The 22,622-nt window shown below is 38.4% G+C and overlaps 2 protein-coding genes across 2 annotated transcripts in view; one reads left to right on the top strand and one right to left on the bottom strand.

The window, feature by feature from the left end:
- Window positions 1-3,608, top strand: part of LOC108761614 (alpha-amylase) — a 4,738-nt gene extending 1,130 nt beyond the window's left edge. Inside the window, exons 2-5 of the mRNA XM_018508226.1 lie at window positions 1,479-1,909; window positions 2,151-2,517; window positions 2,619-3,107; window positions 3,526-3,608. Of these exons, the coding sequence (XP_018363728.1) occupies window positions 1,479-1,909; window positions 2,151-2,517; window positions 2,619-3,107; window positions 3,526-3,549 (1,311 nt within the window). The 3' untranslated portion in view covers window positions 3,550-3,608. The remainder of the gene's footprint in view (window positions 1-1,478; window positions 1,910-2,150; window positions 2,518-2,618; window positions 3,108-3,525) is intronic.
- Window positions 3,609-7,189: 3,581 nt separating this feature from the next.
- LOC108761600 (uncharacterized) overlaps window positions 7,190-22,622 on the bottom strand; it is a 65,082-nt gene continuing 49,649 nt past the window's right edge. The window contains exon 6 of the mRNA XM_018508209.1: window positions 7,190-8,323. Coding sequence (XP_018363711.1) covers window positions 8,018-8,323 — 306 coding nt within the window. The 3' untranslated portion in view covers window positions 7,190-8,017. The remainder of the gene's footprint in view (window positions 8,324-22,622) is intronic.

The raw sequence follows: 22,622 nt of genomic DNA, 5'->3' as shown, positions 1-22,622 counted from the left end.
TTATACACAAATGATAGATAAAGGATGGAAGAAGAAGATCAGTATGTAAAATTACTTTAAATTGAACAAATAATTACTCAAAAATCTAATTTCGTTTAAGAGTGTGGCATATTCACCCTACTTACCCTAAGCAAGAAATATAATACTTGAAACAAGTAATTGTTATTTGCGTACAGTATGTATTTGTCTGTAGCATTTAACAAATTTTGAAGAAAACTATAACGCGAAATATGACTATAGAAAATTTTATTGAAAATCTAGAAACCTTTTTTTAACACTTAGCGAACAATGATTAATTTTTTAATCTTACAACTTCTCCTTGAGTGAGATTTGTTATAGTCCATTATGTCATTTTATTCTTTACCTCAAAATATGGGATTGTTTCGGGGCTATTACAGTAGCTTTTCCGTCCCGTAAAAATTAATGCTGAATTGAGAGCTAAAGCTACAACGAAATTATTAATTATGTGACAAAGATATGTTTTAACTCTCCCGAGCTGGTGCCAAAATCAGTAATACAGTTATTGACGCTGCGCTGGTCTGTAAGACCCATTAGTTCATGTTAATTAAAAGACACTAATTAATTTCAAAGAATCAAAGTGACTCATATAAAATATATAAATAGCTCGTATGAAAAAGAATTAAGAATTTATCCTATTTTAACCGTCTCTTGAAAAATAATCATTCTTTCGACTTGGATTGTGAAGAAAGTAAATAAAAGAATTCTAATTTTACAATTTTTTAGTACATATATTGAACTTGTTTTATATAAAATTTTATTTAAAAATATTAATATTTAAAAGAGATATAAGACGTGACTTTATGTACGTCGGAAAATAGTATATACAATTCCGATAGTCCGGTTAACCAGAAACAGAAAAATTAATTTGTGTTTCATAAATTATACAATATATACTCCTTATCGTGCGATAAATTAATTTTTAAAAAATGGAAAATGCATCTTCACACGATAAGGAGTATTATATAATTTATGAAACAAATTCATTTTCCATCAAAATGACGGAATTGTGTACAATGTTTCCCAGCGTATACAAAGTCATGATTTATCTCATCCAAACGTTAATATTTTTTAAATAAAGTTTTACATCTGCTAAGTTGAATATATGTATTAAAAAGGTGCCAAATTAGAAATTTATCACATTTATATTTTTCGTAATTCAAGCCCAAAGAATGTCCATTTTCAGCCGATCAAGATATAGAAGAATATCCCCTTATAATGCTAAATAAGTACATTTTAATAAGAATAATTTGAATTTTTATAGATAAAGAAAATTTAATTGACATTTTTTACAAAAAGATTTATAATTGAGTGGCTCCAAATAGACTTATCATCAGCTTAAGAGGGTTGATAATGTTGATATGCTCCACAAAAATATTTCCCTTAATTCTGCGCCTAAGTAGCAATTCATGTATACCATCGAGCGGATAATTAGAACAAATTCCCTTAAATTACCGCAGATTTCTCCGCTCCAAGAGAACGTAATCGTAGAGAATAGACCATGGTGGGAACGTTACCAACCTATATCTTATAAATTGGAAACAAGATCGGGCACAGCGAAAGAATTCAATGACATGGTTCGCACATGTAACAATGCCGGCGTAAGGATTTACGTCGATGTGGTCTTCAACCATATGACCGGAAATCAAAAGAACGCAAAGGGTACTGGCGGTTCAACAGCGGATACTGGTAACTTAAGTTATCCGGGGGTACCGTATTCTGGATTCGATTTTCACTACCCTTGCTCCATCAACAATTATCAAGATCCGGGAAATGTGCGGAATTGCGAGCTATCCGGCCTGCATGATCTCGATCAGTCAAAAGAATATGTCAGAGAGAAGATGGTCGACTTCTTGAACAAAATAGTCGATGCTGGAGTCGCTGGCTACCGGTTAGTAAAATCTTTACGTCCATTCTTTTACAATATTTCCCAATCAATATTTCGAAGTATCTTCTGATCAAAGAAATTATTCCTTTCAGGTACTGGAACTTACTTTCCCTTATCTCGATATAAGCAAAAATTTTTAGTAATATTTTTAAGCTAATTTAAAAATCGTTAATTAAACAAGATACATGCATTTATTTATTATATTTTGCCAAAATAAATCATCTCATCAATTTCTGGATTTTAGAGTAGACGCAGCTAAACACATGTGGCCGGAGGATCTAAAAGTAATCTACTCTCGAGTGAAAAATCTCAATCCGAAGCATAATTTTCGTTCAGGTGCGCGACCTTATGTATTCCAAGAAGTGATTGATTATGGCGGCGAAGGAGTCAGTAAATATGAATACAACTCTTTCGGCGCGGTTACGGAATTCCGATACGGTGTGGAGATCAGCAACGCCTTGAACGGAAAGAATTCATTGAAATGGTTTTCCAATTGGGGAGAAGCTTGGGGTTTGTTACCATCTCAGGATGCTCTAGTATTTATTGACAATCATGATACTCAACGTAGCCACTCCGAAATACTTACCCACAAGTCAATGAAGAAATACAAGGCAAGTGATTCTCGAGAGAACTGGAGAAATTAAAATCAGAAAAACACGGAGACTGAACTACGTCTTTATCTAAATGTCGAATTAATAATGTGATATTGCAGATGGCCGTTGGTTTCATGCTGGCACATCCTTATGGAACTCCGCGTATCATGAGTTCCTTCGCTTTTGACAATTTTGACGCTAACCCGCCGCAGGACTCTATAGGAAATCTTATATCTCCAACCATCAACTCTGACAATACCTGCAATAACGGTTGGATCTGCGAACATCGATGGCGTCAGATTTACAACATGGTGCGCTTCCGAAACGCTGCGAATAATACCGACGTGAACAACTGGTGGGACAATGGCCAGAATCAAATCGCTTTCAGTCGTGGAAACGCGGGTTTCTTTGCGATCAATGGTGATGAATATGACTTCAAGAAGGATCTCTTTACTTCTCTGGAGCCTGGTACTTACTGCGACGTTATCTCTGGAAATTTGGAGGATAACAAGTGTACCGGTAAGACCGTAACAGTGGATCAAAATGGAAAGGCGTTTATAGAAATCTTAAAGCATGAGGAAGATGGTGTGCTCGCCATTCATCGACAGGTAAATAATTTTATTTCAATTCCTTCAAGCAAGATGTTTTATTATCTTTATCATATAATAATTTATATCTAAACATTGTTTAAGTATTTTTCTTGAAGGATAACTTGTATTCTATAAATTTCTTTCATTAATTTTAATTTTATAATTTTTGAAATAATATTTTATTGTAGCTGAGCAATGTTTGTAGTAACAAGATTTTTTTTTAACAATAAATTATTAATTTGGATGTTAATGATAACTAATGCCATGTTTGAAGGAATTAAATCATTTTATGTACTTATAATAATACATCTTAATTTCTTATTATAATGTAACTAATGCCATGTTTGAGGGAATTAAATCATTTTATGTAATAATACATCTTAATTTCTTATTATAATGTAACTTTTAAGTTTCAATATAATCAATTTCTTTGCAGGCAAAGGTGGAATGCAGATGTTGAAGATCAGATTGGAATTAAAAATTGCTTATTGTAAGCATATATTGATATAAAATGTGTTACATAAAATATGTAGTTTAATAGAATAAAATATGTAGTTTAATAGAATAAAATATATAGTTTAAGTTGAAAAGAATTCAATTACGTTTGGATAAATTATCTGATCAACTTTAAAATATGAATTGGTTGTGTGCTTTAACTTGTTATGAATAAAATAAAAGCGTTTGCATAAATCCATGCAATGGAATGTCATTATTCTGGTGTTTTTATCCAATTTATGTAATCAAATTCCAGAGAGTACGATGCTCTCGTTTACTTTTATCGCTTTATCAAATCTATCGATAAACCATCGACTGATATATTTTCTATCAAAAAAGATCTTCTAACTCCGCAGTATAATATTTGTGAGAATATAATAATCGGTAAAATTGAGTGCAACACAGCTGTTATTTTTTAACAATGTTTATTTTAACAGAAACAATGTACTGTTTTTCCTCTTTTCACCATTAATTTCTACTATACATGATATGACAGTTAATCGTAAGATAATACACGACAGACTCGCGATGGAAAAACAAAAAATATAGTCGAAGGGAGATCGGGTGAGATGGGATGGACACATACCGTAAAGTCGATCGGTTTTGAGGAAGTGAGATATACCGATGGATAAAAAATCTTGAAATATCACAAAAAAATTGCCTTATCGTCGATTTTATCACCTTTCTCTCTAACTTCTAATCCATGTGTGCGATTAAATTATCCTTCGCTGAAAGAATCTGTCAGCACACTTATCGCTCTCTAACTCTTTTCTCCCATCCATTCTTCCATTCTTCTCATTGAACGAACATGCTGCACGAAATAATTAATGCGTAACGCTCGTAGTTACCGCATTAATAGCGTGTGAATCTCGCGACTAAGATACTAAAATAATAAAATACTACGGGGCATTTGTAGAAGCACGACATAAATAAATGCTTAAGCGTTTATGTACAGTGGTCTTGTTTAAGTAAAAGCCGCTAACTCGGTTATATATATAGCGTTTTTTATTGACAGAACTGGTGCGCACTCTGCGCACATCAAAGTCATCGTACACTAATCTAATCTGAATGTAAAAGTGAGATATCTCAATTGATAAAATGCCTATATATCCCTTATCAAATAGTACAATAAAATATACTTAGGATTTCGCGGTTTAATATTTTTATATTTTCATTAAACGTCTTTACGTCGATTTGCGGCTTTAAAGTGCTCTGAGTGTACACCGATTTTGCCAATGAAAAACGCTATTAATGTTAGCGCGCCCGAGTTCATTATATAACAAAAAATGATTTGTTTATTCGAGATAAGAAGAGGTTTCCGAATGAGGGCTGCGTTCGTTAAGCATATCAAACGGAAAGAAATTTTTCCTTACATCACGTTATCATTGTACATATGTATATCGAAAGTTAGTGTGTAATCGCGAATAAATACTACGCACGTGAACAAACCTCAACCTACAATTACCTTTCTGCGTAACGTAGAAGCAAGAGTATCGCATGTGATTACAGCATCTAATTACTATTGGTAATTTTGTATTACGAATGATTACGAGTATAGTAACGGATTTATGTAATCAACCGCAGGAAATGCGAAAGAATTTCCTTCTTTCACCGTCATCTCTGATCATTCTCACTAATTAAATAAAAACATTGTACACTTGAACAAATTTGGAAATGCTACAATTTCTAATATTCTTTCACGTTTTCTCCTTACTCTTTTTTGTTTTTTTTTTTTTCGACAAAAACAAACTCGGGGGCGCGAACGCACGTGTAGAAACGTGTTGTTTAGGCGTGTCAAGTGTTATGTATACATGTATATACAATTATAATTTTATATGATCAGCAGTAAATTCAGACTAATGTTTGTATACGCGTGTATATACTTTGTGTGTATGTGTGTGTGTGTTTCTTTGTGTATGTAAATCTAAAAAATACTGCTCGTCTTACGAACCGATTCGTTTACCACGCACACTTTCTCTCGCTATTGGTACGTGTAAGCGCAGTTTGACGTCATCGCCCTACCACCATTTACATCTTAATCATTACGTGAATACAATAAGGCAAAACGGGTACTATATCTCTAAATAAATAAACGTTTGACGTTGTATGAATCTTGGAGATTAAGAGGGACAAAATAAAAGAGACGCGCTATAATGTACAATTCCTAAAGAGCTACACGGGTCCGTCGCGCGTGAAACTGTCGTCGTCGTCACACGTGTCAATGTCTGTATGTGTACGTTATTCCTTTTGTATATGTGTGGTGTATGTGTCTTTCTTTCGTATATGTGTGTGTCGCACGTGGATTTTATTCTTGCATATAGAGCATTAGCAAAAATATAATTTAGTATATTTATTGTAATAATTCTCGTCCATATAAAAAACTTCGTTAAAATATATAAAAGAAACAACGATTTGAGCAAATACATATCTCCTATGGTAGTTAAAAGTTATCGCGTCGAAACGTATATTTATTGTTATTGCACGTAATTCTTCTCGCTGATTATGTATAGATTATATTCTTTTAGTATATGTATATACATATACATATAATTATATATATATACACACACACATATTGTATATCTATACTTACATCCGCTTCACACACTCGCATTTAATCGTTCCGACATATGTACACATAAATGCGTACATTTCACGTACGCCTCCTCTCTTTATTTTTTTCCTCTTTTCGACATCGAGTTAGTATTTCTTTATTTTATCGACTTTTCGTATGATGTACAGAGGTACGAGTTCGGCCGCTCAGAAAGTCGGTCGACGATCAAGATGATCTCAAGTAATCAAAAATAATATGTTCCATCGCGAATCGGAAATTAATCCGATCGATCATTCGTCTTGGAAGACTTTACGAAGATAGGCACTCATTTGATTTACTATCTATTAGTTATTTCACCTCCCGAAAGAAGAACTCCAAAAATAAAATCAAATAAATTAACTCCGTTTTAATGACCGACATAATCTTGAGAGTATTGATACATTTAACAAATTTTCTGTTTTTTTTTTTTTAGTTTACTAAACTGTCCAGAGAAGTTTTCAAACACAATTATACAGAAACAATAAAATATAGAAATATGTTTATTTGTAGGATTTGGGTCACAGAAATTTTAATTTAATAAAATATTTAAACAGAAATAATTTAAACAAAAATGTATCCCCGATATATATTTGTCATCGCATGATAGAAAATAATTATACGTTGTACAATGCGAATAAAATATGTCAAAATATGCATTCTTAATTTTCTATTTTTCACAGTGTAAAATATACTATTTAAGTACATACTGAATCCATGATAGAGATCACAAGTTTTAAAATTACCTATTTTTATAAATCCTCACGTAGATCTATGCCGTCGTATTTTTATTTATATAAATATAATTTCTCAATATTTTTTATATTTAAATATAAAAAAAATAAATATTTATATAACTTTTTGTCTGTTGATTGTGATTTCTTTTAAATTGTACAGTCCTGTAGATTCAAAAAAATAAAATCTTTAACCAAATTATTCCATTAAAATTGAATCTTTAGCCAATAGATTCAATGAAATATAAGTTTCAGTAAATAAATACATTCAAGTTCAGGCATCGTTATTAAATATATATTTACTAATTCTTTAATTATCTTACGTAGATCTATTCTTGCAACGATGTATCTATATACATGTGATTCAGCTAAACTTTCTTTCTTCGATCATCTTTCCTCGTAATTGTAACTATTCAATGGTTTCACTCTATCGTTACTATGTATATATGTATATATAGAATTTTCAAAAATATTTCTCTGTTTTTCTATCTAAATATTACTCGTTCAATAATCGAAGACCATACAAAGCTGAATTCTCAATTCTTCTATTTTCAGTTTTATCATACGTAATTAATTAATACATATCTTCCTGCTGCATCTAAGTTCTACGTAATCCGTCGTTACAGTCGTTATAGTTTCGCTGAACAACAGTTCTTCAGGTCTCTACAGTTTAGGCTTTAGCTTATCCTGATGATCGACGAACGCTCAAAAATATTTTTATTCTCAAGCATTCAGCACTTTACATGCTACATGCTATACGGGCTATACCAACTCCCTTCTCACTCTTTCTCTTTTATATCCTTCAGTCCAGTCTCGATTAAAACTCTCGGTCTATGTTCTATCTATAAAAGTTTTTCCGGGTACTTAATTATTGACAGGCGGAGTCTCCATGGTTCCTGATATATATGAAATCGTCTTCTTCGATTGAACACGTCATTCGGGAGTCACTGTTTGATAGGCTTTTTGAAGACGACTTCTGGTTTGCGTACCGGGCGAGGTATACGCCGTTCTATCCTGAGAGCCCGGTTCAGGTCCGGAGACGGCGGCGTCGGAATCACGCCGACTGCTGCTGTCTCAGACCCTAATGGAGGAGTCTCCGCCATTGTTTGTCAGTTCCCAGTGCTACTAGGTCGCCGACCCGGCGTTTGCTGTTGTTGTTGCTGCTGTTGTTGTTGTTGCTGCTGCTGCTGCTGCTGTTGCGTTACGGCTGCAGCCGCGGCTGCTGCACTTAACGCCGGTAGCGGCGTTTGGTGACAGTGGGCACAGTGCAAGCATACCGTGCAGGCACCGAGTTTCCGAGCCAACATCACGCGCAGCTTCAAGGCTGGACCGAGCTTCATACCCATCGTGCCTGTCAGGTGGCTTTCCGAGAGTAGCGGTAGTGCTGCGCCGTCTATACGGTGCTCTCGGAAATTCTGCAAGCAGAAATGTAGCAGTATGTTATTAACGGTATACCTCAAGACAAGCGCAAGAATTTTCATTGGTCTCCAAAATTATTCTAAGAGAGTAGAGTTGAAAACTAAAAAAATTTGTTTCCTAATATACTGATGATTTGTGTTACAAATATCAATATAGTCTTATTATATAATGATATGCTAAAGTTTAATTATGTAAACGTTAATTTTTTGTCAATAATGTGCTTGAATCTACATTCATGAATGTGCAAAAAGTTAGCGGTGATGCTAGATATTGTTGGAATTCGCGGCATCTAAAACTTTGATTGTGCGAATATATGGAGGAGTAGCGTTCGTTCGTTAACACTACTCTTTTGTATATTCCGGTCCCCAATGCATACCTTCACGTGCGGAACGGGACACGTACGCATGTACCGCCGTGCCGCGCCGCGCGTCGACCTCCGACCGGCTGGAATCGCGGCCGAAGATCGTCCTCGCGCGGCAGCTGCGACCTCCTCGCTGTCGCGTGGAATCCCGTAAATTCGTCTCGCGCGAGACGCGATTCAACGAAAAGGCAAGCCGCTATTTCCATCGACGTGCAAAAAGTCAGGATTGTTTCGCCTGTTGAGAGGAAATCTCGGGAAAGAGGAAGAAAAGGAGCGGAGGAAGACGCGAAGTCCGAAGGCGGACGTAAAGCGGAAAAGGGCAAGGAAAAAGGAAAAAGAAGATGAAAAAAGCACAGGAGCGCGGATGCGTTTCATTCACCGCGCTGGGGGCCGCGCCTCGTGTAATTGCAGCTGCAACGACCGCGGGATGCAACGCGCGTGTACGTAAGCGCGATCGCGGACGTCCCTTGCGCGCACCACACGTTCGTGGAATACGGTAATTGCTCGGCCCGCTTATGAATGAAATATTCAGCGCCGTAATGCGAGCCGCACACGCAACGGCAGACCGGTCTCCTTCCTCGCGCATGCCGGGCTCCCTCGCCGAAGGAGGGGATCGGGATCGACGTGGAGATCGAGGCCGTGCATTCATGCCGCTGGGCATTCAGGTCTCTCTCTCTCTTTCTCTTTCCTCCCCTCCCCCCCTCTCTCTCTCTCTCTCCACTCGCAGAGATAGCGTCTAATTGGTCGGCTTTCGGAGGGTAAGTGCGAGGTTTATTTGTCACCGAACGAAGTGTTTGTCGATCTCTGTACTTTACGTACCTATTATACATTCGCAGCACTCCGATGATCGATTTCGATAATATTGAATGTATTGTAAATAAAAAATTGATTTCCAAGTCCTTCAAGCTAAACAATATGCTAAATTGAATTTAAGTAACAACTTTAAGTAAATTAAGTTTACAATATCGACTCATACAGCGCAGACCTCCAAGGAACGTTTAAGATGTTTAAAGAACGGTCCATGTCCTTTGAACGTTCTCAGGACGTTTCCTAAGAATATCTTTCGGATAAAATATAGGGAGTCTCGTGCACAATAATTGTACTAATTTTATGTGTAAGTAATAGTTTGTTTCATTTTATGAGTTAAGCGATTTTTGCTCATCATCGTCCAACTGGTAATGACACGCGTTGTGAACTCGGAATCCAACAGGTGTTGCATTCATGCCGCTGGGCTGAATGTAGGTGCTCACTGACCGTTTCGCCAAGCGACTTCTAATCTACGATTTATCTACGTGCGCATCGCGCGAAGAAATATCAAGAGAATTCATCGCGCAACAGGGAATCTATACTGCTAGGTGCGAGTCCAGAGATCTCGATGTAACAATAAGGTTCGCATAATCGCCGACAGTAAAACGCGTAGTCATTGATTACGGTAAATAGGCCCCACACTGTTTCGGATTCTCGATGCATTCGCGGTTCTAACGGTACGGAGTCAGGCACGCGCGAGAAAAGCCGCCTCTTCACGGTCGCCTCGCGCAAAACGCTAATTAGTTAAGTCATTCACACGCGCAAGAACTGTTCGCACCGTGAAACTGAACTCTGGATGATCACTTCGTCTGGTGCAGAAAAATCTCAGATTCCCAACTAAACGTATTATTTTTTCATCCAAAACCAGTCATTAAGAGAAAGAGTAATTTCACATCTCCGTTCGTCCATCACGCTACGCGCGTTCAGTCCGTTCAGTTCGATTCGCGTAACTCTGCACTCTAAAGTTATCGTACAATTTATATATTAAAATATATTAAAATTTGTCTAAAAATTCGTAATCAAGTTGCATATTGTAAAAAGACTAATAGTTTCTCTATTAGACAGTCTTATTTGACAGCTTATTGATTTCATATCCTAAAGAGAGAATGAAGTTGAGCGAATATGACTTATGGACTCTCTCTCTCTCTCGATACATTCAGGATTGCATATACGTTAAAAAAACGCGTTCATCCACAACAGCTATATGATGAAGGAAGATGCTTCATTGTTTTCGCGAGGCGAGCAAGCAGTTTCGAAATCTCATGAAACGACCGACGCGGCGCGGCGTGGCGCGGCATGGCATGGCATGGCGCAGCGCAGCTGCAGTTGCAGCGAATATATCATCCTCGTGTTGCACCGCGGGCGACCGGGCGCGCACCAAAGGCTGGGTAACGAAGACAACCTATATTTTCTCCACCCAGTTCCAAACTCTTAAGGGCAAACGCGATCTCCCGGCTGGTCCTGCATCAATTATACCTTCCACAAACACGATGTTAGGCCCCCTTGCGAACTCGTCGTGCGTCGACGTAGTGCAAGAGGGCTCGCGAAGATGCGCTCCGACTCGGGAGCATGTGTTATTAAATTATTCGCGCGTCACTGTGAACGCGAGAGAGGAAAGGAGTGGAGAGGGTTGCCCTCTCCTTAAATTATGCGCGTGGACTTATCAGATATGCCCGCGGGCCAAGAGGCGCGCTAAGCGGAATTTAAATTGGCGAACATAGAAACATTCGTGTAACGATATAAATGCGCGTTGCGATTTGCGATATTTATTGTGCGTCTTGTGGCTCTTTGGTGAAAACGCGACTTATAATACAGCTCTGCTGTGTATCCATAATATATAATAAAATCTATTCATTTAAGTACATGTAGACATCGCATTTAGAGTATTGCAGTACCGCTTACATACGCCGTAATCGGACATGATTTACTTTCTTAATTGCTTCGGTCTTTAGTTTTCCATATTAATTTGAATAACGTTGAATAACATAATTTGAATAACAGTACTACGAGAAGCTTAGAAAAGTATGCCGTCGACGACAAACAACATAAATTCGACGCTAGTGAATGTCAGTTCATCTCGAGATAAAGAGACTCCGAGAATATCCGCGAGGTTGCATCCGACCGTGACCTGGAAAAAGACGGAGAATTCTCAAAAAATAACGGCTCCTTTCTTACCGAGCTCGAATCTCCGACCCGAGGAATCTCTTGTAACCTTAAGAGATCACTCAGTCGGAACCACGTCACGTTAAACTACTATACGCAGTGAGTCCAAAGAATTCGTTCTTGGACGCTCGGGTGGTTGGCCGTCCAACTTTTTGCACCTGAAGCACGCAGGTGCGGAAGGCAATACGAAAATTAGTGCCTCGATGTCAGACCTCTGCAATTAGCCGTAGCCTTGATAATTATAGCAAGTTGTAATGATTATAGTAATTTGAAATTATAATGCTAGTGGTTTTTCAATCAACCGCTAAAAGAGATTACTCATCGTTCGAAGGCGAGTAATGGAATTATAATAAACTGGAGCACATAATATATTGAGGTAACATCTGTTATACCTGTTTGGCTCACATCCATTTCTACAGCTGTTAATTTATCGATTAAACTGACATAGGTCGGAATTTGCGCATTTATAAATTACCTATATATTATAAATCATGCATACAAATCCAAGTGTCACGATCTTTCGTGCTAATATTTGCGAACGAAATCTTAAATTTCTTAAAAGTCGATGTCATCACGGCGAAACAGTATTTATAGCGCATGAAATGTTTCTTTCTCTTTTTAATTATTCAACGGCATTAAGTCATCGCGCAACATCACTCCAGGACAAGCTCTTAACAGTTCTCTGCCATAAAAGTCGCGTCCGTTTCATAGCTACTTCTGACTGTCTCAGTCATTATTACACCTGTCGTGTTACGAAATGGCAGATAGATATAAGCAACGTTTCAGGGTAGCTTGAAACGGTTCTGTCGCATGCGCATAATATAAGCATCTGCGGATGACTTTTTTTACGTTATGCCTTTCCTATAATTATTGCAACTCTTCTATAACGAATAAATGTATTTTCAAGTTTCGTAACAAGAATTAGTTTAGTAAATCGAGGTTCTTATAATTGATTATATTAAAATTGAAAACAGGATTTTATCGAGAGATATTACTCGACTCCCATGAATAGAAGCTCAGCTATAGTAATTAGAACCAGATTGGTAGTTGCTATTGTTCCTACTTATCGCCTCCCTTTGTATGACCCTGTGGAAATTACAATACCGTACGGCATTGTGTTTCAACTCTAACCCACCATTCTTCTAACACGTTGAATTATATATTACACGTGTATCTCACTTACGCATCGTTGGCGTGCAACTATATTGCTGCCGAATGGATACCGAACGCAATTGCGGAGCAGGCTGTCACACAAGTAACGAAACGTTAACCAATAAAAGTAAGTGCGCGCTGCAACTTTTGTCGGTTGCTACCGAGGAGATCTCCGAGCTGCTGCGATCCCAAGATCCCTTATATGGGAGAACGGCGCTCGCGCGAAGGGCAGAGCGCGCCAGCGATCGCGCGCTGAATTCTGCACGAGGACGAACCGAGGTTAAGAATTTGCGTCGGCGGGCTCGCGCTAGAAATTCCACACACGTGTTTTCGTTCCACCGTGCGACCTCGCAAGGAATTGTTCCGTGAGAAAGGACGATGCCGCCGGTGTATCAACAAGGTGCGCGCGTAAGAACCACCGATTCGCGACGCACCGACACGGCGTAATCGATCAACAAGCATGAACATTGTCTCCCGCGATGAACAAGTTCATGGATCGACTGGTGTTATGTACATTACATAATCCATTCACGGCTGTGCAATTGAAGATCACACGGCGGAAGTTTAATCAATAAAACCTGACGTATAAGAGAGCGAGAGGAAAAAAAGAGAGAAATCGACGACTTGTAATATTTTTTAATTGTAAAAATTTAAAATAAAAAAAACAAAAATTAAACATACGCGTATCAACGAAATTCAATTATATGACTTGTAATTGCATAAAGTTAGAGATAGAAAATTATTACATTAGCAATTCTATATAATATCTCTGTAATGCGTTAACATATTTGACAAAATTGTAAATTTTAAACAAAAAGATAAACAGTTTGCGACATGTTCTTTTATATGTCAAATAATGAAAAGTAATTATGTTAAATACGTTATCAAAGAAATACGTAAAGACATTAAAAGAAATTCGTATACATAAAATGTGCCATATTTTATTAGATGATTGTGTAAAATATTTAATATAATATGAACGCTATTTATTATTTAACAATAAAATCTGCCTTAGAAATAAGATCAAACTTTATTTCTGGAATCAAACACGTTGCTTTATTTTTTTTTCGATTGAGCTTGAAATTTTCCTAATATTCCAATTTGAAAGCGTAACAGAGAATAGTGTTATTATAATTGTGCAAGAAAGATATAATGGAGACTTGGAAAGTTGTGCGGGCAAGATCCGGAGGAAATTCGTCCGACATTCTGCGCCACTGTGCGGTGACCTGCCACGCCCTGTCGAGGTCGTCGCGCGCCTTCTCTCGCCAAGCCGCGCCAGGCCGATCGGCGTGCCGACGGCGACCGGTCAGCCTAACCGACGACCGGCGCGGCGCGTTCACTGGCACCGGCCTAACCAGATCAACATCCCCCCGTTGCGCGGCTTCCTCCAACCATCACGCCTCACGTCCTCGTTCTTTCTCCGACGTTCTTCCTTCCTTCTTCGTCTTCGCGGACGTCGCGTCCCGCGCGTATCTACGTTACGCCTTCAATTCGCTTCGATTCCAGGGAGTACTGTTGATCGTGACTCTTCTCCGTTCCTGCTTCACAACCGAAACGCGATCTTTGTCTCTCTAACATCAGAATTATATTAACGTCTCAACAAGTGCGCATTCTTGCCAAATCATTGAAAGATCTCGCAGTCGATTGTCCCACTCTTGAATTCATTGAATTTGCTCCTGGCTACAATAAGTGTGCCCTTTTCTCCACTTTATCGTATCGAGGAACTTGTGCAATAACGCCAACCACACCCACTTTATTGCATGACCTCGTACATCGACGCCTTGTGTTTCTTGCGCGAATTTTCTCCTCACGGCTGTCGCCAGTTTTAATACTCGATGTCTGAGCACGCAAAATGCATCATCCTGACCCAGATTAGGTACATGGAAATTCATTTAATTTATGAAACGCGTGATTGAAGATGTATGTCGTATATTGTTCCAATGATGGAGGCAACGTCACTTTCGTCGAGTAGTGCAGAGGCGCATAGAAGCGATAAGAAGAGAAAGAAAAAAAAAGAAGGCTGGAGAAAAGCGGATCTCAATCGTCCATCTCGATCGGCTAGCTGCTCGGCTTCGCGGGCAACGTCGCCGTGTAATTGAGAGACATTCAGAGTGCATTAGCACTGCCGAGCAAGAGGACCAGGCAAGCGTATTAATTGCTCATCAACGATAATGAAGGGTTTGTAAGACGATATTAGCATAACTAACAGGTTTCCCAGTAATGAAGCCACGTTCACGGCCACGATGCTCGTCTTTATGTTCCCTCTCTCTCCCCCGAAACCCTACCTCTTGCGAATCCCAGGGAACGAACGAGCTGGAACGAGGTGGAAAAGAGCGACCCGGAGCCAGCTCGCCCCGATGCGAGCGGTGACGTTTCCGCAAAGAAAATCAAGAGGGGATAACGAGGACGATCCAAGGCGGCGCCATCCTACTTGATGCGCCGACCGCGCGAAAAAGACTATAGAAAGATTATAGAAATTCGATGCGAGCACAAGCAATGCGCTTAGCAGTGTTCTGGAATGCGTGAGATTTTGCAATTTTGTGATAATGATTCGAAGATAAATCGATCGTTGTCCAATAACAATATAATTATAAAATATAACCATATTGATTTCTTTTTAATTGGTTTTATTTTTATTTCTGTATAATGTGACTTCAAAGTAAGAACATGAAGTGTATGAAATAACACACATGTAACAAATAAATCATTATCGTTTTTATAATTAATAGGACGCTATTAATCGTAAAAAATGTATTGATTATGTTACATCTTATTGGCGTATAAATATGCTAAAGATAAGACATGATTTAATGCAGATTGTCAGTCGTAGAGAAAGTATGTGATATCAACGCTCCACGCGATCGTACTGCATAAATACGGTATCACAATCTCGTTATCGAAGCGACCTTTCGCGTGCACCTTTTTCTGCAACCGTGCGCGATACTTTCTCCGATTGTTACGCTCGCGATCGAGTCGGTTTCAACAGGAATTTATTCCGTTCGCGTGGGCCGTCTTGCAGATTTCTCAGAACGTGTGAGACTTCAAGATTATACCAAAATCCTCATCGTGCCTCAACCAGTATTATGCATAAAAGTATACAACAATGCCGTTCAGCATTGAAAGTAACAAAGATCACAAAAAAATCTCATGGTTTTCACATATCAGAAATGATATCTAGTTCATTGTGCAATTTTTCACTTTATAATGGATAGATTCGACTTTCTCGAGTTGCGTGCGAATCGCGAGTTTTCACCGGAAGTAAGGAGGCGAGGTCGTTACGAAAGAAGTCCGAGTACATCTACGAGCACTAGCCAAGAATTTAAAGTAGCTTAGAAAGTTCAGGGTCAAGCGGATACGTGCGTGCGTGTGTGCGTACGTATGCACGCAGTACACTAATAAAAAGCCGTCAAAACGATTAGTCAATAGGGAAACGGTTTTTTCTAAAATTTGCATATATATATACCACGATGAATTTTGAAACTAATGCCGTACATTATTTTCGATTTGTTGTCATATATCGTACAGTTTATGATTAAAAGAAATCGGCTAGAAACCTTCCATTTCTTCTTTATGTTACAACACTGATTTCATTCCTACAAGCGAGATCATATTCGAGAAAAGGATTAAGTTGATGATACATTATCATCGTCAGCAAATTGCCGCTTCTATACGTTGTCCATAATCTGTTATTGACTGCACTTCTGATAAATTCCTGACTGCGGCACACTAGTTCCTTCACAGATAATTTGTTATTAATGCACCGCCCGCAATAAAGTGACGTCGATAAATCCATTCAATTCGATACGCTTGCAATTAATATCGAAGATATACGAAGAGCTTTCTTGCTTCTGCTTGCTACGATCAAAGTGAGGAAATGAATTCAAGAAATGCGTTGTCAGACGTTAATCCATCGAGACAGATTTTATTCGTGATTTTTTTATATCACTGTGTGAACGTACTAATTTTTATGTTATCGAAAAATAAAAAGAAACGGAAAATACAAATTAGATACCGTGTTTGAATATGAGAATTGTATCGTGATCAATTTATAATCAATTGTTTTGTACCATAAGTATATTAAAAATGATTAATCTAATGTGGAACATAACGTGCATCCGAGTAAGTAGTAGCTACAAAATTTGATTTGAAATAACATTTTGTTGTGATAAGATAAATGTGGATTGTTAAAAACAGTTAATTCGCTGACAGATACATCCCACCCATTTAGCTAAATTTCTTAATTTCATATACACATATTTTCACGCCTAAGGGCCGGTTGTTCCACCTTTCGGTAAATTTTACCTGTTGGGTATAAGTAGCAAGATTACCCAATCACATGCGTGGATTACCAGATTTACCTCACAGGTAAAATTTACCAAAAGGTGGAACAATCTGCCCTAAGTGAGACAAAACTCATGCCGTCAAATTTATATGCGTACGATAAACAAATGACCGTCTTGATGTCTTATTTATGTATGTATATGTATATCCTTCATGGTGCGTTAGTGTGCCATTTCTCTTTTCTCGACAGATTCGCCTTGTATTTTAGGTTTTACCAAAGATCAGCATTTTTATTTTAAATAACACGTTTCAAGAATTATGAGCGATTATTGAAACATCATATATTGTTATTGATCGATTATTGAAACATAATATATTGTTATTGATCGTTATTGTTATTTTATCATAATAATATTGGAAAAGTAGCTACTATTTATTTAGAATATTTTGCATGAAAATTTTTATATGCGTAAATAATACAAGTTTCAATAAGTTTCCAGCCTTAGTGATGTTATAGCACTAAGCGAACAGTTTCAAGAGTGCACTGGAGCGTTCAAAATAGAGAAAGTGGGGAGGAAATATCTTCGCGAGGCAACCTTGCAATGACCTCTCGTGAACCCGAGTATCAGGCGCGCACGATACATCTACACGTGCAACGATCCACTGATGCGATGAAACATTACTGAATGTCTATCGAAATAAGAGATGTTAAAATTAAAATTAAATTTTCAATGCATGAAAAAAAATGTAAAATCCAAAATAAATGTTATTTAAAGAAACAAAGATATATCTCTGGAACTTTTATTTTTATATAGAGTTTATCGTGAATTTCCATAAGGTATTCTTAAAAATACCCCGACATTTTCCGCATTATTACACACACGAAGGAAGGTGGGCGCGCCTACGGTGGACCTCCACCACGCTCTACGCGGCGGCGCGCGGTTGAGAATTATCTGCAGGAAATCTACTCTCGTAGGCACGCTACGAGACGAGGGTATATACGATACGAGGGGGCTGAAGGGGAGGCGCAAGGTAAGGCCCCCACGACGTCCTCGGTGTGTCCCCGCTTGGCTTCGGCGTGGCCGCCTGGCCGCCACTGCCATTCGCAGGGAATGGCAGCGGTCGTGCATAGGGGAAAACATCGCGGTTACCAGCGGGGGACCACGGCCCCGATACAAGATACTGCCACGTGTTACACGCTGTTCGCCACCAGAAGAAACGCGTGCGTTCTCCCGCCCCGTTACGCGGCATTGCACTCGACGCGACGCCGACGCGACGGGTCCATGGGACGATAAGTCGTGCCACAGCAACAATAATGGCGGATTTTTCCAAAAATTGGACGCGTGAATGCTCGCTCGTGATCGAGAGAGAAACTTCCTCTTTCATCGTGCGCCCCTCAGTAAACAAATGTGACGGCCTTGCAGGATCTCTAAGTGTTTTACCGAGAATAAGAAACTTTGCGATATATCTCGTAACTCGTAATAAAGCATTAAAATAATCTAATTGAACTTTGGAAACTAAAACCTATTTTTTCATAATATATGATTACCTAAAAAAAAAAAGTTAAAGGTTATTAAGAAATTCATCAATAAAATTCATTCATAATCTTCAATCTTAACCATGTATATTGTAAGAAAAAAAAAACGAACGTAAGAATTAAGATTTTTCTTGATGTCTAGATGTATAGATGTCTTTAGCACTTTTACGTCTATCTCCATCAATGTAATTAGCTTTAATCTCGATTTAACTCGCTTTTCATCCTTTTCCAGTTCGAAACATTTGAAAAAGCTAAAGAATAAATTAAACTGAGATTAAAGCGTTAATCTACATTGATAGAAACAGACTACATAGGAAATTTGTAAATCAATTTATCTAGAGTTTAATCTAATATCGTGCTAACTGTTATTCGTTAATTAATAAAACGAGCAATAAAATAAGAAACGTTAAGTAAGACATTCGAAGCAACGCCAAAGGTGAAAACATTGATACCTATTACGCCACTATAGTACACATGCTCATTACGCGTACGATACGTAATAATTCGACATACCATGGACTAGAAGTGACGGAGGAAAAAGAGCGTCCATTGCTGGATGCTGGACTAACGCAACTTTCTCCTCTTATGCTGGCGAGCTGTCATTAATTCGTCGCTCCGATGAAATTTCTCGTCGTCCCCGCGATCGACCGGATCGGGCGGATCGGCCGCTACGGTGCGTAAGTGAATGGCCCCCTTCCGATCAGCCGCTTGTTCGCTATCGCGGTGCCATCGGCATATCGCCTGTATAAAACCGGCGCATTCCTCTCGCAAATGCCTCTTAAGATTATGCAAATGCTCGACGCCGCTCGAAGCACCAGCAGCATTTTAAAGAAACTACCACAACGGATATTCCGCGCGTCCGGAATTAAGATATTCGGCGAAGCGCGGATAGTCCTCGACTTCTCTTTCGATCTTTTTATTGCTCGCCTCGCCTCTCTCGCGGTTACGCTCGATTCGCTCGACATATCGAGACATTGATATGCTGATTCCAATCCCTCTAGATGCGTGTCTCGAGATTCGAAACTCAAGAGCTGAAGTGAAATTCAAATTTAAGTAAAATCTCCGAGTGAAATCTTTTTCTCTTGCTTCTGGATTGAATTTATTTATCGATATTATTTGATGATGTGCTACAAAGATGTAGTTAGTATAGAGCTGAATTGTCCCGCTGATCATTTCGACATTTCATATGTTATTTGGTCGTCTTAGTTTCGATCGCGTCATGTTTAAAAGCGGGATATTTTGATCTGTGATACGTGTTTCGCTGAATGGCAAAATTGATCCTAATACGATGTTATCCGCGATATGTCTGGCGGAGAGACGGCTAAGTAAAATTTCTCTCTATCGTCTAATGTTGTAGCCGTAGCGATTTATAGGGATACTAGTATTCATCCCTTTCATCCCGTGACAAGCATTCACTGACATCAAGCACACGCTTTCTTTGAGTCGCGTGTACTTCCTGCAGGGAGCGGCTCTCCCGTTGTGAATTATAATAAGTAGACGTACATATGTGTACATACGCCCGTCCCGATTAGCTCGATCGCAATCACGTTAAAATCTGCGAAACAGCTTCGTAAAGAAAAAAAAGAAAAGAAAAAGAAATTTATCTTGTCCGCATCGGTAAGTCCTTTGCAATTTTTTTTCTCCTTGAAATTTACGTTCGAGTAACGTTAGGTAATACCGCAAGAACTTCGTGACTATTGCAATTGCGCTATGAATAAGCCGCGAAAGTATGCAGTGCATAACGCTTCTAATTGCCTCACAAAGAGACAAGACGAGCCGACTAGAAATACCATTCTTTCATTAACGTCGCGAATGCGGTAACATTAGGTGTACCGGTACTCCTTTCATCCTTTGACAAGCATTCACCAGCGTCAAGCGCGCACTTTCGTAGTCGCTGTAAGAACTTTATAAGGACTGCGGTTGAAACGAGCCGCATCGATCACGATCTTTTTCAAAGAGTGACATTTCGTGGCGTGGGTGGCGGCGGGCGCCACGCCGAGGAAAAGTGTCACGGAGTAAGTGCACATATACCATGTGCTCGTATGGATCAAAAGGGCTGATATAATAAATCCGTATCCATTTCTACGGCAGGTGTCGCGATATTTTAAACAAGGATTACAGTTTCGAGTAGTTTTGCTTGCAATGGATTCCAGTAAAGACTTAATAATTTGTACTTAGTAATTCGCTGCTTCTTTATTCAAGTTATAATCAAAGAAAAAGGCATAGTGGTGGCAATTATAAAGGTAACAACCGTGACAATTATATAAATTTTATATGTAGAATTAATAGTGAAGAAACTATTTCAATTATTGAAACCATAAAATAGTTTATTCTATTACACAGTACAGCACACATTCCCATGAAAAAATCAAAGAGATTCTGAAAATAGATGTAAAAAAAAATACCCGTGCTTGGCGTTTTACCCGATCAAGTCGTTAACGTTTCTTCTGCAGCGATTTATCGTATTTGTTTCATATTGATTTTTTACAATTGTTTTAAATTATATAATAATTTTTTAAAATAAATAACGTTTTTGCATGTGAAATTATACGATGAGTCCGAATACAAAAAAACAACTGAAAATTATTTTTTTTCATATATTTTCAAATTTTTGTATAATAATAATAACAAAAATTTGAAAACATGAAAAAAAATAATTCTCAGTTGTTTTTTTGTACTTGGACTCATCACATAATTTCACATGCAAAAACGTCAAATACGATAAATGACTGCATAAGAAACGTTAATGATTTGATCTGGGAAAACACCGAGACACGGGTATTTTTTTTATATCTACTTTCAGAATCTCTTGTTTTTTTTTCATGGAAGGAAAAAAATCGATTTTTATCGTACTGTATTATATACATTATTAATTCTACATATGAAACTTATATAATTGTTACCGTTATCGCTTTTATAGGTAATTACCATCACTCTGTTTTTCTATAATGTATTAACAGTATTAGCTAATACTAGTTTAATTGAAAATAATCTTATTAATTTAATAGCAGTATATATATTATAATAAAATAAATACATCATGCTCTTGTTTTGATAAAATATAATTTATTTCATTAATACTGTTATTGAATTAACAAGATTATTTGATTTTCCATTAGACTGCTATTAGCTAATGCTATAAATATGTCATTTTTTAAATAGTAATTACGAGATATGATAAATCTTATCACAGAAGTATCGCGATAGGATTTTCAAAAAGAGATGCAAGATCCGATTCAATCCGATATAACCAACGGACCGGAAAGACACGACACGCATTTCAATTCATTGGCCGAGCCCGCTCTATCACGAACAGAACGCTCTTCTCGGCAATGGATCGAGCGGTTAGTCTCGTTCGCGATGAAGAAATGCTCGCTGCTCGCGAGATTCGCGTTCGATCTAGCGTAAAGCGCGATACCGATTGGACAGTTAATATCTCACTTCGGTGGCACGGCACTCGGCTGACTTGGCTCGACGTGTCTCGGCTCGCGCGCGAAGGATTGGAAAGGTGGGTTTATGTATTTATTTCTCGACCGCGCGGGTCTCTCTCTCGCGTGATGTATGAACGTATATGTGGGAGCAAGTCGTTACGTCAGCCTCCAAGCGGTACGGAGCTGCACAGCGCTAGACCAGCGGCGCAGCTGTCCCGTTCCCCGATCCTGCAAAATGCTTTACACGCGAATTCGTGTAAAGTGCCGGTTGTGTTGTCGTGAACACCGTCTCGTGGCACCCTCTCCTCTTTCGCGAACAACGCGAATTCTCAGGGACCGCCGGGACGAGGAGTCGCGGCGAGAAGTCACGGCGCATTCATCACCGCCGTCGCGGAAAGGTGTTAGCGTTTAGTCCATTATTATTCCGCGTTGTACCGTGTTTCGAAAGTGATACCGCATTGTACTACGTTTTTACTCGTGTCTTCGCTCGCGAATGAAAATGAAACAAATGCGCTTAGTAACGAGAATCAATGGAGCCTTCGAATAACGAGAAGTCGATTTAC

Source organism: Trachymyrmex cornetzi, unplaced genomic scaffold, assembly GCF_001594075.2.
Source record: "Trachymyrmex cornetzi isolate Tcor2-1 unplaced genomic scaffold, Tcor1.1 scaffold257, whole genome shotgun sequence".
Taxonomy (NCBI): Eukaryota; Metazoa; Arthropoda; class Insecta; order Hymenoptera; family Formicidae; genus Trachymyrmex; species Trachymyrmex cornetzi.
This window is presented reverse-complemented; position numbering and strand designations above follow the sequence as displayed.